The following is a 21,578-nucleotide window of genomic DNA, read 5'->3' as shown; positions in this document are numbered from 1 at the left end:
TGAATAAACAAAAAATGCCCAAGATCGACAGGTTTTTCCGAACTTCTTTACAAGAGGGTTCCGTTAACTCGGTATTTACGATCTTGCGTATTGTGTGTGAGCGAATTTAAAACGAGGACAAAATACCACACAAAAAAGAAAGAAACAAAAATAACCTTAAATACAGTATCCCATTGCCATTCTCGACAACGTGACGGTAATTTCACCGTCGTTGAAATCAATTGTTTTGAACATGACTAGATTCAAAAACTCACGGGATGTATGATGAACAAGTGAAGAGAACGAACAGTGACCAACCTCATAAATCCTATAAAGAATAAACAATTAACAGAAGGACAAACATGGCCCCTGGATAAAGATGGGATAAGGTACCTAAGAGGAATAAACATCCCCTGTCGACCGGTCATGCCTGCCTTTGCCCCATATATCTTGATCAAGTAAACTGTTGTCAACTTCAATATGTAAAAAAAAAACCCAACGGCCTAGCAATTGGCATGAAACGCGTCACACAGCATTGGACCCAGTGGTAACTTATATTTTGCAAATTAGATCATTATAACGACAATAGAATAATCCACATTCGACACTTATAATATATCTCATTCCAAGCTGCGCCTGAGGTGACAAGCAAGAAAGAAAATATAATCCGATGTGTCTAGGGGTCCGTATTTGCCCAACTCTCTATTTTGTATTACTTATAGGAGTTATAAGATTGATCACTGTTATTTTCACCTTCCATGATCTTCGTGAGTGATGCTTGAATTTCTTGTATCCAATAGAAGCGTCGTAAATCATAAATTTACAGTGTCATCCGAGCAAAGAAATATAAACTAATGCCACCTAAAATGGAAAGGAACACAAAAAACAGTAGCCGGTCAATAAAAGCCATGCTGTTAGACCACGTTCTTCCTTTGGGTTGTTTTGATTGTTCCTTTGGAAATGAAAAGTCGTCATTTTTCGTTACGTCAGTATTGTCATTGCTGACAGTGTTTCCATGACTGAATGGCACCAGATTGTTACCATGGTAAAAGAAACATCTTGTTTGGACAATGACTATTGCCATGATGATCACGCTGTTGATCATCAGGATTTCTATATACACAGTCATGTATGGACTCTGTGTAGCATCATCGGGGAGGGACGATCCCAAAGTCGAAAGGTAAATGGAGTAGGCAAGAAATGTTGTTATACCAAAGGCCGTTTTCTCGCCCGACTCAACCGGAATTAGAAAGACAAATAGATTTAGAACAGAGAGCAGTGACAGGGGCGTTATCACAGTCAGGATGACGAAGAATGGTTTTCTCTCAAGAGTAACACGAACTGTCAGTCCGGTTTTTCCTTCCACACCATCAAACATCTCTGCGTTCACGACGTCCCACTCTGTTGTTCCATGTGCCTCAAGAATATTCGGATTAATGTTAAATATGACGTCATCAATAGAGTATCCAAGGACCACAAAGACGAAGTCACAAGTTTGTGTATCGAAAGGATACTTCAGTAAATTCATGTCGCACGTGATAGAAAACAAACCCCCAGGACTCCAGCCTATTGCACCCGTAGACGAAACTCGAAAAATGCCGTAGGGATTTTTGAGAGTCTCAAAATCCCCGAATGGGTTACCTAAAGCTATGGTGGGCCACCATATGTCATTTGTTTTCACCACAATGTCTCCGATGTTTGAATAATTTTCTTTATCCCAAACAAGAAATTCGTCATTCCATGAAATCTCAAAATATCCAAGTAGTGAAACCTTTTGTTCCTTCTCATTGAGATCATGAAAGCGTTTGGCGCCAAAACTAACATTGAGGACGACTGAATCACCTTGCTGCAACCGCGGTCGTAAATAAGGATCATAATTCTGCAGTAAGGCTCTCCTTAATGACGTTACATTTTCTGCGGTGAATTTGGTAGATCCCAAACTCCTATTGATCAGCAGACAGATAATATTCCCAAGAAGAAAACTTCCAGTGCCAAACATTTTGAGTCTACAGGAGAACTGGAAATATCGTTCCTACCTAAGTTAAACTTGATCAATTAAATACACATAATGATCTAACAGCAACACGTTCTTGCGATCTAATGAATGGATCAGCCCTTAGCATGCTATTATGGAAATAAGATAGAGGGAACCGATAGCCATGCGACTGTGCTCTCAGTTAAACCAGACGCGATGTTATAATGGGTATTTGTTTATCTTTCAAATTATAATGTTATAGAAAATTGAACACTAGAATTAAAATTACCAATACATTTGATTAGTTGACCTAATAATCTATCTGACAGTGGAAATGATACCAGCAAGCTATTGGCTGATAACAGCATCAACAAATAAAGAATTAAGTGAATACAAGTATCCACAAATCCAACAGGGACCACAAAACCACTAACTTACAACATGTACAACAGCTGTGTGTCACCGTTATCTGATGTAAAGTATGAAAATTTCACAAGGCCTATTTTGTCCTCGTGTAATAAGTAATTTCACGGTGTATCAAGTCCATACAATAAGGCTTTCGTATGTGCATCAATATCAAACGGTGTGAAATCACTGTTAGCAAAAGCAGTTTTGGCCAGTAAGAAACTATTATTCTTCAATGAACGAGCGATAAGGGGCGTAGAAAAGTTAGTTACTTGTTAAAAACTATATTATTCCTTCAATGAAAGAGCGATATTGTGCGTAGTCAAGCTAGCTACCAGGTAAAAAGATATTATTCCTTAAATGAACATTTAATAAACACTGAAAAATATCTTTATTTTAAAGGGTGTTTGTGATTGATTGATTGATTGATTGTATATTGTTTATAAAGAAATGAATTGGATTCGTCGCACTTTGACGTCATTTCAGGAATTACATTTCAGAAGTGAAAACAACTGCAAATATAAACAGCACTAATTGATGATCGAAAAATCAGACAAAAAGGTTTGTTTGTTTTACGTCCCGTCGAGAACTGAGACGTCACCAGCCGTAGGTGAAGTACTATGCTTAGCGCTTAAACAATGAAGGTTCTTTAACGTTCTATCGCCTGCCGCGACATAGGACCTCCATTTTTTAAGGTTATATCCAAAAGACCTGTAGGAAATGATGTCTTGTTTTATGAATGGTTAGATAATATAATCATTTGCAGGGGCGGATCCACGAATTGCGGTTACGGGGGCGCCACTTTATGAGGCAGGGGTGGGGGCACAGGGGACTAAGCCCCCGAAAGCTCCTGGATTTTACAGGGCTTGGAATATGTCTCTTATGTAAGTCATTTGTACTATTTTCTATCATTTTAATAAGGTGAAAATAGTAAAATGACGCAAATTCTAAGGGTTTTTTGGGGAAAAAAAATCAAGTTCTCCCAATAAAGTAATTCAAGAAATCAAAATATTTTGTCATTTATTTCTCCGGGAGTGGAAGAAATTATTGCTTCTTCTATCAATTAGTACATTTTTCTAAATAACATACCACTATTTTCCTTAAATTTGAAAATTTTAGGGGCGCGCGCGCCGGCTGCGTCCCCCCCCCCCTTAAATGCGCCACTGATTTGAAAGAGCCGTGTGAAATATAACATTGAAAAGAAAAAAGTCACGTGATGAGCTAAGGTAAGGACGTACTTTTTTTTGCTCCGTCAATTCGACCGTCAATTTCACTCTTTATTTGGAGAAATTACTGCGAATTTCTCAGAGTTTGGAGTTTGGATAGATAGTGTATATATTTCTGACTCTTGATTCACAGTTTCTCAAGATGTTTTTGTTTTTTGGACTGTTTTTTGTGAATTTACACCTGTGCTGAGCGTGAATAGGTGTTCACAATCTACTCACGGTGCCTCTGTTTTTCGAACGGCGTTTCAGAATCTCATAGTGTCTAAGATAACGAAATTATGGAGTGGACACAAACTCTTAAGCCAGTTTATATGCGGAACAGAGACATTCAAACAACAAAAGGTAAATATTTCACCGACTTTGACATTGCAGAAGCCGCGAGCGCAACAGTCTAGGATGTGATATGTGTACAAAGAGATAGAGATATGTGGAGGATCAACATAAAGTCTGCGGAGAGTAGATCGAAATTAGTTACTGAAGGATTCTCACTTGGAACCAGATCAATCTAGGTATACAATACGAACCCATTCTCTGCGGGTACAGACTCTCCTGATGAGAAAGTTGTTCGAGTCCTGATCAAAGGAATACCTCTATCGGTTAAAGATTCATGTATTAAAAAGATGCTCAAAAGCCTAGGCCTAGAATTAACAAGTGATATCAAATACGAAAAAATCAGACATCCTAAAACCCACAGAATGACTGAACTAATAAATGGAAATCGTTTTGTTTAGATGTCGCCCCTAGAGAATGGAAAATTCCTTCCACGCTCTGCGTCATGTGCAGGTTTACACTGTGCCATATCTCACAAAGGCCAACCCCTACGGGAACGAAAGAAGCAGTGCACAAACTGCTGGGCAGATGACCATTACAAAAATACCTGCGAATTCGAGCAGTGTTGTAGAATATGCAAGCAACCAAGTCACTTTCCGGGATCGGATAAATGCAGATCATATGTCGCTCACCAGGAAGACATAGTGTGCTTCTCTGGAAAAGATAACCCTCTCAAATTTCTTCCCTACTGAGTTAAAGGTTTTCGGGCAAACTTATCCTTTAGCCGATGATACTTTCCAGCACATCAAGTCCTTACGTTCTGGTGATCTTAACCGTGCAGAGGCCGTAAGTAAAGCTGAGACCGCCTTAGATGCCAAACGTGTAGGAGGTCAGATCCTGGAATCTGATGCTTGGATTTCATCTAAAGACTCCGTTATGCGGGAAATACTCGAATCCAAACTACAACATTGTTCACAATTCAGAAGTGCTTTAAAAAAAATCAGAAAATCAGATATTCTGGTGGAATCGACGTGAGATACTTATTGGGGTAGCGGTCTGAACGTGGTCGGAACATCTCATATTGTAATGCAACACTGGCCAGGTGAAAATAAGCTTGGACGTATCCTCGACGGCATGCCAGCCAAATTGCAGCGTACGGACGAAAATTCAGCTATCAACAATTCCTCTAGATCAACAAGGTACAAGCAGGTGAAAAACAGAGTTAAATCTACCAAAACATAACCCCCCCCCAATAAAAAAAACCCGCTAGTCAGTCATACGCATGAACAAGTTAAATATTATTTCAGTGAACTGCAGGGGTTTAAATACTGCAGAAAAACGTATAAATTTTATGCCTGGATTAATGATAGCTGTTTTGACATAATATTTATGCAAGAAACCCACTATATTGATTAAAAAATGTACTAAATTATGATGCAAGGTGGAAAGGTGTATCAATACATTGCTTTTCCGATTCAATTTTCAGCAGAGGAGTTTCAATATTATTTAATAAAGATTTGAATTTCAAACTACTAAATGTACATAAATCTAATGAAGGCAGGAAACTCATGGTTAACATAGCATATGATGAAAAAATAATTACATTAGTTAATTTACATACTCCAAACGATATCAATTATAGATGTGATTTTTTTTAAACGAGCTAAAGAATGGATTAGTATATATACAGAAAATTTTGATAATATATTGATATGTGGTGACCTTAATTGCTCAACAGAAAATGAATCGGATAAACGTGTTATAATTTTAAGACAATTACTGAACAAGCTCGATTTACACGACATTTGGTAAACTATGAAAAGCGACAAAAAAGGATATAAATGGTGTAACGGAGTAAATATCCCAACAAGTAGAATAGACTATATTTTAATATCATGTACCTTTTGTTTTCAATGTGAAAATAGAAGGCTTCAAAACATTCCTGGTTCACACTCAAACGGTACAAGGATATCTGATCATAAGTGTTTAATTTTTTCTTTGATTGTAAATGAAAACCTTAGAGGTCCAGGATACTGGAAATTTAACATATCTTTAATTGAAAATGAAATTTTCACGAACGAAATGAATACATTCTTAAAAAACTACAATTTTGATATAGAAAATGCACTAAATTCATGGGAGAATTTGAAAAGGAATATAAAAACAAAATGTATAAATTTATCGGAAAATATATCTATATCTTACAAAAACAAAATAAATTCTATTCAAGGAGAAATAAGTAAGATAGGAGACTTGCCATATGAAAATATAGATATGAATAGAAAAAGATAATAAACAAAAAGGCAAAAGGAGCGCAGGTAAGATCAAGGGCAAAATGGATTGAAGAGGGAGAAAGAAATACCTCTTATTTTTTAAATTTAGAAAAGAGACGACAAATATCAAATGTGATAAAATCATTCAAAAATTGAAAAAGGTACAGTTTTTGATGAAGATGAAATATCAGATTCTACATGCAATTTTTATGAAAAATTGTATACATCAAATAATGAAAATGATAATAAAGTGAATGAATATTTAAGTAATATACAATTAGAATATAGTCTAAATGATGACGTAAAAAATGAATTAGACACCCTTCCCTCACTATCAGAATGTACGGAAACAGTATTCAATATAAAAAAAAAAATCACCCGGATCTGATGGATTACCCTGTGAATTCTATCAAACTTTCTGGCAAAACATAAAACAATTTTATTATTGCACTCTTCAAGAGATCTTCCAAAAAAATACAATAACATATTCACAAAGACTATCATTAATTACTCTCTTATTTAAAAAATGAGACCATCAGAGTCTTAACAATTATAGGCCTATTAGTCTTACAAATACTGATTATAAAATAATAGCTTTCATTTTAGCTAATAGACTACAAAAAGTGTTGGATAAAGCAATACATGTTAATCAATCAGCTTATATAAAAGGGAGAAGTATAGCTCTGAATGAAAGGTGAATTATTGATATTTTTTAATATTGTGAAGAAAATGATATAGAATCAATAATGTTATTTCTTGATTTCCAAAAAGCGTTCGACTCTGTTGAATGGAACTTTATGACGAAAGTTCTTAAAAAATATAACTTTGGCGAAAACTTTCTCAAATGGGTCAACATACTATACATGTACAATAAACCTATATCTAGAATAAAAAATAATGGATGGATGTCCAAAACATGCAATATGCAAAGAGGTATAAGACAAGGATGTCCCATCTCTGCAATATTATTTCTTTTTGTTATAGAAATATTAGCGGTAACTATTAGATCGAATTCAAATATCAATGGATTTCAAAAACCAGGAATGACTAAACATATTAAGATTATACAACATGCAGATGATTGTACTCTTCCTCTTAAACATGAAACCTCTCTAGAACATTCCTTAAAAGTTATAGCAAAATTCAGCAATGTTTCAGGTATGTATTTAAATATGTCGAAAACAGAATGTATCTTAACGGGTCCTCATAAATATCATTATAAACAAATTAGAAATGTTAACGTAAACAATGATAGCATAAAAACTCTTGGAATTTATATAGGACACAACAAAGAAATATGTTATAAAAACAATTGGACAAAAATTGTAGATGACTTAGAAAAACTGTTTGAATCATGAAAAAAAGAAAGAAAACTAATCATTTTTGGTAAAGTTTGTGTCATCAATAGCCTAGCAAAATCAAAGATTATATATGTTGGATCAATTCTGAGTTTTCCAAATGAAGAAGTAGTTCAAAGTCTGTTATATAACTTTATATGGAACAAAAGAGATAGAATTAAAAGAAATACACAGATTGGAAGTGTCCTAAAGGGAGACATAGGAATTGTTGATGTATCTTTGAAATTAAAATCCATAAAAGTATCTTGGATAAACAGGATTTCAAGCGAGAGAAACTCTCTATTCTTTTTTGTAGATAGTTTGTGTAAAGAAAGAGACTTTGATTTTGAATATCTATGTAAAACAAATATTAACAAATCAAATGATTATCAAATAATGGAACATTTTACTCTATTCTACAAGGAAATGTTTGTATTTTTCAATGAATGTAAAAGAAATAAAAAACAATTTTATCTGAATGCATTATTGAAAGAACCGTTATGGTGTAATAAGAATTTTATGTACGAAAACAAGCCAATATTTTTTCATAATTGGCTGAAGAGCGGTATTAAATATTTGAATGATATTGTAAATGAAAATGGCATAAAACCTTTGGAATGGTTTGATGACAAACTTATATGTAAAAAAAAAAATCCCTGGATTTGCGAATATATGATTATAAAAACAGTTATAACAAAACCCCTCAATAGTTATGAATTTACAAATATACGATACGAAAAATTTTTTCATGGGAATACATCATACGATTTATTATGTTAAAGTGTGTGATATCAATTCAAAGTTGATTTACGAAATTCTTTGCCATGAAAAATTTATACCTCCATTACACCAAACATATTACGGAAACGCTTTTGAAATACCAAAAACGGCTTGGTAATCTATTTATGAACAAAAAATCTTATCCATAAGAGACAGAAGTATATCAGAATTAAAATATAAATTGTTAAATAACCTATTGTGTAACAGAGAATTGCTGAAGAAATGGAAAATAGTAGAAAATGATTTTTGTGTCTTTAGTAGAGATGTTAAAGGAAACAATGAACTGAACATCTTATCTTATCTTAAAATGTAAAAATGTTTCTCATATATGGGGCATTGTTAAACAAGTTTTAAAATTTGATATATCATGGAAAACAATTGTGATAAGATTTTACTATGAAAACAATGAAAAGATACTCTTTTTGAATAGCATAATATCTCTTATTGCCTGTAAAATATACAAGTATAAAATGTACTGTAGATTAGATAACAAAGACGAAAAACCTCAAGAAATATGTAATCACATAAAAAGTAAATTGAATTTTTATACAGTCTAAGTGTACACAAAAATTCAGGACAAACAATATGCTAAGGTTATGAAAGTAATTAAAGACAAATTGTAATTTATACACCTTTGCAGGTATGACTTTTTCTGACATGAAACCTCTAAAAATATTTGTATATGCACATCTTTAATTATGCTTCGATTTGAGTTTATTTTGAACAATTTGAATTGATTACAAACAACTATATTTCTATATCAAATACAATTTGTAATAAACCTTTTATATACTGGTACTTTGCAAGAAGTTCCCACAATGCGGAGGGGTCATGTCCTCCTGTAGTGCTGCGAAGGGGGTTGTGATATGAATTGATTAACTCCTCATATGGCAGTTTCAGGTTCTTTATGTACATTTACTGTTGTGTTGTTGTTTTTTCGTAAAAATAACAACCTTTTTTGCTATAACATGTTAATGAATTTTGTTATATAACAGATCCATATATTATATGTGTGTGTGTTTGTATATATGAGTATGTATATATGTTTGTGTTTGTATATGTAGATATTTATATGTATAAATGTGTGTGTATGTATGCCTATGCCTATATACATCTAATCCAGGGGGCCCCTGGCACCCTAGCTAAAGATTATAAAGGGGTCTTTGCGGAGACTTTACCCCGAAATATTAATGTATTTTGGAATTAAAGACTGATATGGGAAAAAAATATAACATTGAAAACTTGGCTGGATAAGATGGCACACTGATTCTGAATGCGGATAACTCCGTTTGCCTTATGAAGATATAGGGCTCACGGTGGGTGTGACCGGTAGACAGGGGATGCTTACTCCTCCTTGACACCTGATCCCACCTCTGGTATGTCCTGGTGTCCGTGTTTGCCCAACTTTTTATTTTGTATTCCTTGTGGGAGTTATGAGATTGATCGATGTTCGTTATCTTCGCCTTTCATGTATTGTTATTTTAGATCCATCTTCTGTGAAATTTCGAGATTTGTTAAGGTAACGTAGTATATGCTCTAACGGAGAACGCAATCATAGCAAACGAGGTTGTCTGTGTAAATTATAAATCGTTAAACGTTCATACCGGTATTACATTATGATATTAGTATCACGTCCCACAAGACCGGCCTCTCGACATAATATTTACTCAACTTAACAAAGCCCCGCTGAGATTACTTTGGACCTACAGACAAGTATTGTCAATAGTGAAATGAATAGAGGGTAGTGCTAGTTTGATTATTAATTAATGATGCAGTTTACTTTAAAACCAGATTGAGAGAAACAGTCCGAATCATTAACCAAGTTCGAAGTAGATATTCAAGATGAAGATTCTTTACCGTATTAGATTTCTGTGTATTGTAACAGTTTCTTTAATAACAGGCGGCAGTAGCACCTGTAAAACGATGGAAGTGTCAGGAAGGAATGATCCCGTATTTCAAGATGTTACTAACTCTAGTTCATCAGATTCCGTTATTAACGAATCGGAACATTGCAAAGACGGGAAAAACTCGTTGAACGAAACGACCCCTCCCCAAAGTAGTAGAGGAGGATATCTATTGAGAAAGGTCAGGTCAGAAAGCGGTAAAGGGGAGAAATATCCAACAGAAGATGACCGTCGTGCAGTCCGTCTGGCCCTAGACAAGGAAAACCTGACCATGAGAGTCTACAACATTCTACAGGAAGACCTTCTGTATTGTCCTGCCTCCAGCTCCTGTAGGATACCACCACGTCTTCACTATTTGAATTTGATGCCATATCTGTCATGTTGTATACAATGCAGCTGTAAGAAGGATTGTCACGCGTCGAATACTTGCTGTGCCGCCGTGGACACGATTGCATCTGATCAATCTACTACCGATTGTATTACACTTCAGTATCTGCCTTATGGAAAATCAAAACTCAACAACAAATACCAGGTAAAAGCGGTGATCAAGTGTCATGCTAACTGCACAGTGAGAAAAACACGAGATTTGTGCGAGAGCCAAGAACCGAGACTGCGATCTATCAACACTGCGCTGCCAGTGTTTGTGAACGGCACCGTCTACCGGAACCGTTATTGTGCGCTCTGTAATTTTGTACCAGAGTCTGATATTGTTCCTTTCCAAGGTCAAGTCAAATGCCCGGGTACTGCTGGTGTTTACACCAGCTCTATTACAAATCTTTTACAAACTCTTGAAGATGAGAAACGATGTAATATATTATATTACAGTCCACTGAACACATATGCTATCATGGATAACGAATGTAACGCTGGTTTAGTAAGGGAATGCAACGTAACAGGGAAATGGGATCATTATGACCCGGATGTGGAACAGGCGTGTCTGTCATATACACATGTATATCAATTCTATTACAAAAACGTTTTCTGTTACATGTGTAATAATGAGGCCAATCCAGTGATGAAGTGTTCCAGCGAAGATCTAGGAGGCCCCGGTAACCTCGTTTTGACATCTTTCACTGCCATGTTAAGTTTTTCAGAAGAAGTTCAAGAAGAAACAGTTGATAGTCGGAATAACCAGTCCTGCAGAAAAGATGAAATTTTTGATATTATTCAGGTGAAAAGACCGTACTATACTTTTTCATATTTTTATATTTGGTGTATAGAGTTTTACTGTTCATAATTACCTTTGTTTTCATTTTGTAGAATGCTTGCGTGACAGTGAGATGTTCCATTCCCTTCTCGTACAACACTGGAAAAAAGATATGTTTCAAAATTTTCAAAGATAAAACAATAGCGTATGAATTATTCCTTCACATAACTAGTGATCTTCAAATCAAACCATATCTAGTGCTTCCATTTATTACTGACTACTTGCGAAGTGGAAACTCTTTCAATTTGTTGTACCAAAGAATGTTCCAAGTGCCTCATCAGAATTCGACGATCCCTTCTCACAAAATTTACCACATCATATTCCAAAATACTGATTCATCGCACCGAATATTCCATATTCTGGGCGTTGTCAAATATATCAAAACAATCTTTAAAAGAGTGAACGAAGTCGAAATCCTTACTGGGCAGGTTTACACCGACTTCTACAATCTCAGTACGTATATCTACCCCAATGATGGACAAGAACTTCAACCGATCGACAGTCCTCAAAACATGGATACTTCTGCTATCTTTTTTCGAACTAAGCCAGTGATGGTCTCCCGTTTGTTAGTTTGTCCTTTCATTAAACTTCAAAACTATACCATCGCATTAGAAAGGAGCAAATACAAACTTTGTGTAGAGGAGTTGGATCATTGCTTTCAACAGACGGAATTCAGAGAGATCAAAGGTACATTCTCAGTATGTGTTGATGATTTCAAGACAAAGATGGAGGAACTCCGACGAAAACAGAAAACGCCCGTATTGCCAGAAGACAATCATGTTGAGGGCGTCCTTTCACTTTTCTGTACATGCATTTCAGTCGCAAGCCTTCTGTACGTAGTGGTGACGTTTCTGCTGTTTAAGTCGCTGAGGACTTTCCCAGGGAAGCTGATATTGATATTATCGCTCAGCCTTCTCTTGGCACACCTTTTGTATCAGTTTGGCTTGTTTCAAACAGACCATTCTACTCTTTGTCGTATTCTTGGCGTTCTGATTCATTTTTCCTGGCTTTGGGTGATTTTCTGGATGAACGTGTCGTGTTTTCACATGGTGTCCGTCTTTACAAGAGTTTTCCCGCACGAGTTAAACAATGGATCCAGGCTGATCTGTTACGTAGTCTACGATCTCTTCATTTCTCTCGTGTTTGTGAGCATCAATATTGCTGTGAGCTACATTCGCGGTACTGGAATTGGGTATGGTGGTAAGATCTGCTGGATTTCTACTCCTGAGATGGTCGGATATGTTTTTGCACTACCACTAGGACTGGTTATATTGTCAAATCTCCTTATGTTTGTAGGTGTTGTGGTTTCACTCCACAGGCGACCTAATCTTCAGAGAAGAAAGCACCGCGATCGGCAAGACTTCATCATTTTCATTAAACTGACAAGTATTACTGGAATCTCGTGGGTGTTTGGATTTTTGTTCGAATGGTTTGGTATCAGGGTATTTTCTTACATATTCATTATACTCACAGGTTGTCAAGGTCTGTATCTCATGCTTTCATTCTCCTGTAATTCGCGGGTAAGAAAACTGTATACGTCTGTTGTAAAAGGGTCGACGAATTCTAACAATGCATCAGTCTCCTCATCTGTGTATCATGTCACTCGTTCGTCCAAAGAATTCCATTCTTAATTTGTTATTAAATCCTTTACGCATTCCAACAGTATTTTAACTATTAGTTTGTATTTAATTCATGTGATTTTTGCACAATTAGGTGTGCCATCAGTCATTACTCACGGTAAAATTGTTTACGTCAGAAACAAGTTCGTCTGCTGCAAGATAGTTCTAACGTGTTGCGGTAGAATGTACGTCAGATAAGAGGAAGGAAGGGAGATATGGAATAATGATTGATGCGGAATTCTTCCCGTTTCCAACATCTGAACAACCGAAACCCAGCAGAATGTAACTTGCAATATTCTTTCAAAACAATACTTGATTTGTATGACAAGTCGTTTTACTTCCTATTCGAAAAAGAGATATCTCTAACTTTGAGAGATATATCTCTTAGTATTTGATATCGGTTTAACTTAGAGAGATATCTATTTCACTTAGGGAAACATCTCCTTGAGATAAAGAGATCTCTCTTTCAGATAGAGAGATATCTCTTTCACTTTAAGACATATCTTTATCAGATTTTGAATTAAAGATATCTCTTAAAACAGAAAAGATATCTCATTTTCCGAGTTTAAGAGAGAAATTGTTCCCCTGGGTCTGCTTCCTCATTAATATTCATTGTTTTTTTTATAACCAATTTTAATGTTTGGTAGGTGGAATGTTCAGAGATTATCTGATGCATTTGATTCGTTATTAACGGACACCAGTTGAATAGATGAACTGGACTTATGGTGGTATAGGGATTTGTAAATAATTCCTCCAAATTGGTTCATTTTTTTAAATAACGGAATAGTAATGGACTGGGCAGTTTGGGAAATAGAAAATTTACGCCATCTTCCTCGACAGAAAAGTAATTTACCCCTTGGAGATTTCGCCGCCTCGGGAAATGGATTTTTTTGGTTTCGGGGACCATACATTTGATCTATAGATTTATTCATTCTACAACTGTATATGTTTTTTGTTGTTGTGATTTTGCAAAATGTGTTGGAATTGTTTTCTCTCTCAATAGATGAACATGTAAATTACTGTCAATCACTAATAAATATTTGGCTGGGATTTATTTCCTCGTCAGACATGATGCTTGTTCATATTTTATGTTCCATTTGAGAAATTTCACTCATATTGAGATGTTATCATGTCTAGGCGAAGCGCACACATTCTGACCCATGTTTAGTGCTCAGGGCCATCATCGTAAGAGTTGTTTATGTGGCAACGCCTACCATGAAAAGGAATATCTATATTAAAGGTCTTATCCGAAAGACCCCCGACTCTCACTTCTAATATCGAGCGCTTAACGAAGGAACAATTGCCGTATGAAACATTTGAGATTTGACACGACGCGAATATAGAAACTGGGACATCCTGTTTGCGAATTCAGCACCTTCACTACTTAAGAGAGACAGCAAAATAGAAAAAAGACAACAACAAAAAAGTGAAACTAGAGTCATCAAAACAAACGGTATACACCAAAGTGAAGGTGAAGTAAAACAAAAAAACACTCTTTTTTTAAACATCTTATTTATATAGAGACCCGTTTTTTTGTGTTGTGTTTCTTTGTCATATATTGAAACGCTCCTTTTTTTGGTCAGAACTTTTCATTCGAATATATCATTTAACGTTTACAACTAATAGAAGGGACGCATGCATTCTATTATATATCACAGTGAATTTAGAGTTGGCCATAATCACTTTGACAAAAAAATGTCAAGGCTGAAGACGTGGTAGCCATTGAGCATTTCTTACTTCAATAACAAATATTAGTTGCTGCTTGAATTATGCGATGCATAGAGTTCGTCACACGATTAATTTATCCTGATCAAGGTATAGGGCTCACGGCGGGTGTGACCGGTCGACAGGGGATGCTTACTCCTCCTAGGCACCTGATCCCATCTCTGGTATATCCAGGACTTCGTTTTTGCCCAACTATCTATTTTGTATTGCTTATGAGAGTTATGAGATTGATCTCTGTTCGTTACCTTCATCTTTTATTTGTGGGTCTGAAGCAAAAGGCCGGGGGTAAAGCCTATGGTGGATTAGGTCGCGTTCGAATGGGTCGATCTAACATCCTACACATGCACTTTTGGCGAAAGATCGAAACTCTATGTTGGCCAAAGGAGTATGTCGACATTGATTTGTTACACGTCGTTTCACATGGTACCAGGTATTACCTTGTAGAAAGCAATTAAGTTGTGTTGGTGGACAAACGGCACGACAACAGAATGCAGAACAGTGTCAATGTACCACTGAGCTGTCAAACTGCCTTCAACGATGACCATGCGGGTTTTGCGGACACTGCAGATTCCCCTCCACACCACTACCAAACCTGTCACATTCCACTCTGCAGTTTCATCGCAGCATCGAGAGCACAACCCTGAGACAACGCTTTCCTTTGTGATGTCACATTTTTTTGGTGTACTTTTGACTTTTAATGATAGATTTTTCTCATATCTATTGGCCGAGTTGAAATGTAATATTTTGTGTAAAAGAACTATCCACCATTTCGATATTTCAGTTACCTTCCGTAAAATTAGAAACATCTTCTCCAGTGTCACTTCCGCTGCATGACTTTCAGTTGTATTGTATCACAACATAAGAGGTGGTGTAAATCAAAATTAATGTGGATTCTAAAATATTCTAAAGAACTTTAAGTAAATTTGAAATCACAAAACTTTTCTCAAATCAACATCAAAACGTATTGCTTTTCAACACTTTACACGGCCATTTCTCAAGATCAATTGAAACAGTCATTCAAAAATTACTTTGTTACACACAACCCTGATTCTACCCACAGGTACTCTGAAGACGATGTTAAGAAGATATGTTGGAGTTCCTCATTGAAAATATCTTTGCAGTCTTTGGTGATCATGTCTTCAAACCGTCTGTTGGAATTCCCATGGGCACGAATTGTGTTTCTTTATTAGGTGATCTGTTTTTATATTCAACAGTCTGTTTCCATGGGCACGAATTGTGCTCCTTTATAAGCTGACCTGTTTTTATATTCTGACGAGGCAGAATTTATTTAAAAATTTTCTACATGAGAAGAGAAAATATCTTGCTGTGACCTTCATTTCGATATTCAGATAAATCGACAGCGTTTTATGATCATTTTCATTCATATATCGATTCGATATATCCCAGTGAACTCGATAGTAAACTACACTACACAGTCTTCCACATCAGCTTCATATTTCAATATTTTATTGAGCACAGATATTAAAGTAGTTCTACCCTCCTGTGACTTCATAAGATTCCATAAGATAACTTCGTTATCTTCACCTTTCATGTTGCAAAAATTAATTATCTATTTACAATTATGCATGACAGAAACATAAATTTTGCTTGAGTCTTTTCCAATAGTTAATATAAAAAATCTCGTTAAACATAGAATATTTCAAAAGTCTAAGTTACATATGAATAATCAAAGATGTGTTTCAAAATATTGAATCCAAGGGCATTGACTCTGTTTCCATTGAATTCTTATCAAGTTCATTATGTGATAGTTTCTCTTTCTTTTTCACTGACATTTAGTATATCTTTTTAAAATAAACAGTTTCATGAAATGGTTATGAATACTTCTAAATTGTTATAACCACTAACGTTTATAAATATAAGTATATCTCACATGTTAAAAAGTGTGATGAACGATATATTTTATTTGATAATTTATCAGCCTTAACTTTGATAAATTGAAATAAATCAAGTTTTTATACGGGTAATTTTATCAGATAGTAATGCAAGTATGGATTTACCTTAACAGCAAACTCACAATTCGACTTTTTGACAAACGGCTTCTCCATCTCAACACCCCACATTTATGTAGCAATATTCCACTATCATCTGCAGATGGTGTTTATCACACAAGAGCTTGATCTGCGTACGTTCAGTTGTTATAACGAGGCAGGCTACTGCCAAACAAGTTGATGTTACAGAATTTTCAACAGTCTCGTCTAAAGCCAGCATTTTGCAAATTCTATGGTCGTTATAACGATGTAGCCTTTCCTTGGGTCAAATGCTGTCTGACGTGTTTTGTTCCAACTGCTAGGTCGTGCTTTATACTCACTGATTTTGACTACGGGTCATGACCCGTCGACAGGGGATGCTTACCCCACCTCTGGTATGTCCAAAGATGAATCCTGTTCTAGATTGAAAAACAAATTCACCAATTAATGTATTTTTCATGCCGCTAGTACCCTGCCTATCCTTACAACATAAAACAACCTGTCATTAGGTCGAATGCTGTCTGAAGTGTTTCAAACCAATTGGTAATTCGTTCTTTTCATACTAATTCTTATTACGGATTACTTCACAGACTTCAAGATACAAGGCTCAGGGTGGCTGTGACCGGTCAACAGGGGATGCTTACTCCTCCTAGGCAGCTGACCCCACCTCTGGTGTGCCATGGGGCGCGTGTTTGCCCAACTCTAGATTTGCATTCTTTATGGAAGTTAGGAGATTGATTACTGGACAGCGTTCTATAAAGGACAATCAGCACTACGGATACCTAACATTCTGATTATCTATAAATCAATTGCATGACAATGAACGATTTGCAACATTATTTCGACAATCAATGATATCATTTATAGCATTCTACTTCGAGAAAAAAAAGAGATGATGGAAGTGCATTAGTAACTGCAAATAATAGAAATCTCAAATGTTTGCCAATATGAGGAGATTCCTTAGATCTAGTGATTATCTGTTACCAGTATCCTCTATTAATGTCATCTGAAATATCAACTTCATCAGGTTGAAATATGTTTATATTTCTGTGCGATTTGTACTAAATATTTCTCCAGTGATGTTTATTTAAGAGTTCATTGTAATCTCTGCGCTTTATAAAGTACATGTATTTCAGTTGTAGTGTGTATCTTGTATAACTTTTAAAATTTGCGTCAAATGACTATTTTATATTGGAAAATATTCACCTTCGTTTTATTTTCAACCCTTTCGTCCTCATGCTAATCCGTTATCATTCTGAATTTTCCTTGAGCACAATACGCAAGATCGCGACTACTTTTTCTGTCTTGGTTTTAATTTTTACTTTCCCCTTTCAAAGTCTCGCGAGACCCAGAGTATGCAAAAATTTGGGCGTGTTCGTAAATGATACCAGTTCTGCAACTTTTCTCGTGATCGATTAACCCGATTTTAACAATGGTGCACTATTATTGCATTGCATTAGACTGTAGTAATGATTCAAGAAAGAAACATAATACGCAGAGATATCCACAAATGATAGATTTTAATGGAAATGTGGTGGATTTTCCCCCCACTGCTGTCAGATCGACACGCTTTTCCGAACTTCTTTACAAGAGAGTTCCGCTAACTCGGTATTTACGATCTTGCGTATTGTGTGTGAGCGAATTTAAAACGAGGACAAAATACCACACAAAAAAGAAAGAAACAAAAATAACCTTACATACAGTATCCCATTGCCATTCTCGACAACGTGACGGTAATTTCACCGTCGTCGAAATCAATTGTTTTGAACATGACTAGATTCAAAAACTCACGGGATGTATGATGAACAAATGAAGAGAACGAACAGTGACCAACCTCATAAATCCTATAAAGAATACAAAATTAACAGAAGGACAAACATGGCCCCTGGATAAAGATGGGATAAGGTACCTAAGAGGAATAAACATCCCCTGTCGACCGGTCATACCTGCCTTTGTCCCATATATCTTGATCAAGTAAACTGTTGTCAACTTCAATATGTAAAAAAAAACCAACAAACAAACCAACGGCCTAGCAATTGGCATGAAACGCGTCACACAGCATTGAACCCAGTGGTAACTTATATTTTGCAAATTAGATCGTTATAACGACAATAGAATAATCCACATTCGACACTTATAATATATCTAATTCCAAGCTGAGCCTGAGGTGACAAGCAAGAAAGAAAATATAATCCGATGTGTCCAGGGGCCCGTATTTGCCCAACTCTCTATTTTGTATTACTTATAGGAGTTATAAGATTGATCACTGTTTCTTATCTTCACCTTCCATGATCTTCGTGAGTGATGCTTGAATTTCTTGTATCCAATAGAAGCGTCGTAAATCATAAATTTACAGTGTCATCCGAGCAAAGAAATATAAACTAATGCCACCTAAAATGGAAAGGAACACAAAAAACAGTAGCCGGTCAATAAAAGCCATGCTGTTAGACCACGTTCTTCCTTTGGGTTGTTTTGATTGTTCCTTTGGAAATGAAAGGTCGTCATTTTTCGTTACGTCAGTATTGTCATTGCTGACAGTGTTTCCATGACTGAATGGCACCAGATTGTTACCATGGTAAAAGAAACATCTTGTTTGGACAATGACTATTGCCATGATGATCACGCTGTTGATCATCAGGATTTCTATATACACAGTCATGTATGGACTCTGTGTAGCATCATCGGGGAGGGACGATCCCAAAGTCGAAAGGTAAATGGAGTAGGCAAGAAATGTTGTTATACCAAAGGCCGTTTTCTCGCCCGACTCAACCGGAATTAGAAAGACAAATAGATTTAGAACAGAGAGCAGTGACAGGGGCGTTATCACAGTCAGGATGACGAAGAATGGTTTTCTCTCAAGAGTAACACGAACGGTCAGTCCGGTTTTTCCTTCCACACCATCAAACATCTCTGCGTTCACGACGTCCCACTCTGTTGTTCCATGTACCTCGAGAATATTCGGATTAATGTTAAATATGACGTCATCAATAGAGTATCCAAGGACCACAAAGACGAAGTCACAAGTTTGTGTATCGAAAGGATACTTCAGTAAATTCATGTCGCACGTGATAGAAAACAAACCCCCAGGACTCCAGTCTATTGCACCCGTAGACGAAACTCGAAAAATGCCGTAGGGATTTTTGAGAGTCTCAAAATCCCCGAATGGGTTACCTAAAGCTATGGTGGGCCACCATATGTCATTTGTTTTCACCACAATGTCTCCGATGTTTGAATAATTTTCTTTATCCCAAACAAGAAATTCGTCATTCCATGAAATATCAAAATATCCAAGTAGTGAAACCTTTTGTTCCTTCTCATTGAGATCATGAAAGCGTTTGGCGCCAAAACTAACATTGAGGACGACTGGATCACCTTGCTGCAACCGCGGTCGTAAATAAGGATCATAATTCTGCAGTAAGGCTCTCCTTAATGACGTTACATTTTCTGCGGTGAATTTGGTAGATCCCAAACTCCTATTGATCAGCAGACAGATAATATTCCCAAGAAGAAAACTTCCAGTGCCAAACATTTTGAGTCTACAGGAGAACTGGAAATATCGTTCCCACCTAAGTTAAACTTGATCAATTAAATACACATAATGATCTAACAGCAACACATCCTTGCAATCCAATGAATGGATCAGCCCTAAGCATGCTATTATGGAAATAAGATAGAGGGAACCGATAGCCACGCGACTGAGCTCTCAGTTAAACCAGACGCGATGTTATAATGGGTATTGGTTTATCTTTCAAATTATAATGTTATAGAAAATTGAACACTAGAATTAAAATTACCAATACATTTGATTAGTTGACCTAATAATCTATCTGACAGTGGAAATGATACCAGCAAGCTATTGGCTGATAACAACATCAACAAATAAAGAATTAAGTGAATACAAGTATTCACAAATCCATCAGGGACCACAAAATCACTAACTTACAACAAGTACAACAGCTGTGTGTCACCGTTATCTGATGTAAAGTATGAAAATTTCACAAGGGCTATTTTGTCCTCGTGTAATAAGTAATTTCACGGTGTATCAAGTCCATACAATAAGGCTTTCGTATGTGCATCAATATCAAACGGTGTAAAATCACTGTTAGCAAAAGCAGTTTTGGCCAGTAAGAAACTATTATTCTTCAATGAACGAGTGATAAAGGGCGTAGTAAAGTTAGCTACTAGTTAAAAACTATATTATTCCTTCAATGAACGAGCGATATTGTGCGTAGTCAAGCTAGCTACCAGGTAAAAAGATTATTCCTTAAATGAACATTTAATAAATACCGAAAAATGTTTTGTTTTAAAGGGTGTTTGTGAGGTTTTGAAATCCAGTATATGTTTAAAACTGAAGCTTGATTTTGAAGTATTTCCTGGATATACCAGAGGTGGGATCAGGTGCCTAGGAAGAGTATGTATCTCCTGTCATCGAGGGCCCTAAATCTTAATCAGGTAAACGGAGTAATCCGTAGTTAAAATCAGTGTGTCAAGAACGGCCTAACATTCGGTATGAAACACTTCAGACAGCATTTTGCCCAAAGATAGGTTATATTGACAAACTAGATCATTATAACGACCATAGAATTTGCAAAATGCTGACCTTAATCGAGACTGTTGAAACCCCCATCGATAAGCACCATGTGCAAGTGATAATGGAATATTGTTATATATTGGGTCAAATGCTGTCCGACTTGTTTCAGACGGATGTTAGGCCGTTCTTGGCACACCGATTTTGACTACGGATAACTCCGTTTACCTGATCAAGATATAGGGCTCACGGCGGGTGTGACCGGTCGAGAGGGGATGTTTACTCCTCCTAGGCACCTGATCCCACCTCTGGTATATCCAGGAGTCCATGTTTGATCAACTCTCTATTTTGTATTGCTTATG

The 21,578-nt window shown here is 36.2% G+C and overlaps 2 protein-coding genes across 2 annotated transcripts; both read right to left on the bottom strand.

Moving 5' to 3' along the window:
• Positions 1 to 575: 575 nt before the first annotated feature.
• LOC125681213 (acetylcholine receptor subunit beta-like) lies at positions 576 to 2,046 on the bottom strand. Its single transcript, XM_048921198.2, has one exon. It carries the CDS (start codon positions 1,976 to 1,978, stop codon positions 800 to 802), a length of 1,179 nt encoding a protein of 392 aa, XP_048777155.2. The 5' UTR covers positions 1,979 to 2,046; the 3' UTR covers positions 576 to 799.
• Positions 2,047 to 18,810: 16,764 nt separating this feature from the next.
• Positions 18,811 to 20,240, bottom strand: LOC130052213 (acetylcholine receptor subunit beta-like). The gene has a single exon (XM_056156574.1). The coding sequence runs from the start codon at positions 20,215 to 20,217 to the stop codon at positions 19,039 to 19,041; it is 1,179 nt and encodes a 392-aa protein (XP_056012549.1). The 5' UTR covers positions 20,218 to 20,240; the 3' UTR covers positions 18,811 to 19,038.
• Positions 20,241 to 21,578: the final 1,338 nt, after the last annotated feature.

This window comes from Ostrea edulis, chromosome 2 (assembly GCF_947568905.1).
Source record: "Ostrea edulis chromosome 2, xbOstEdul1.1, whole genome shotgun sequence".
In the NCBI taxonomy this organism is placed as follows: Eukaryota; Metazoa; Mollusca; class Bivalvia; order Ostreida; family Ostreidae; genus Ostrea; species Ostrea edulis.
The sequence above is the reverse complement of the archived record's forward strand: the minus strand, read 5'-3'. Positions and strand labels throughout refer to the sequence as shown.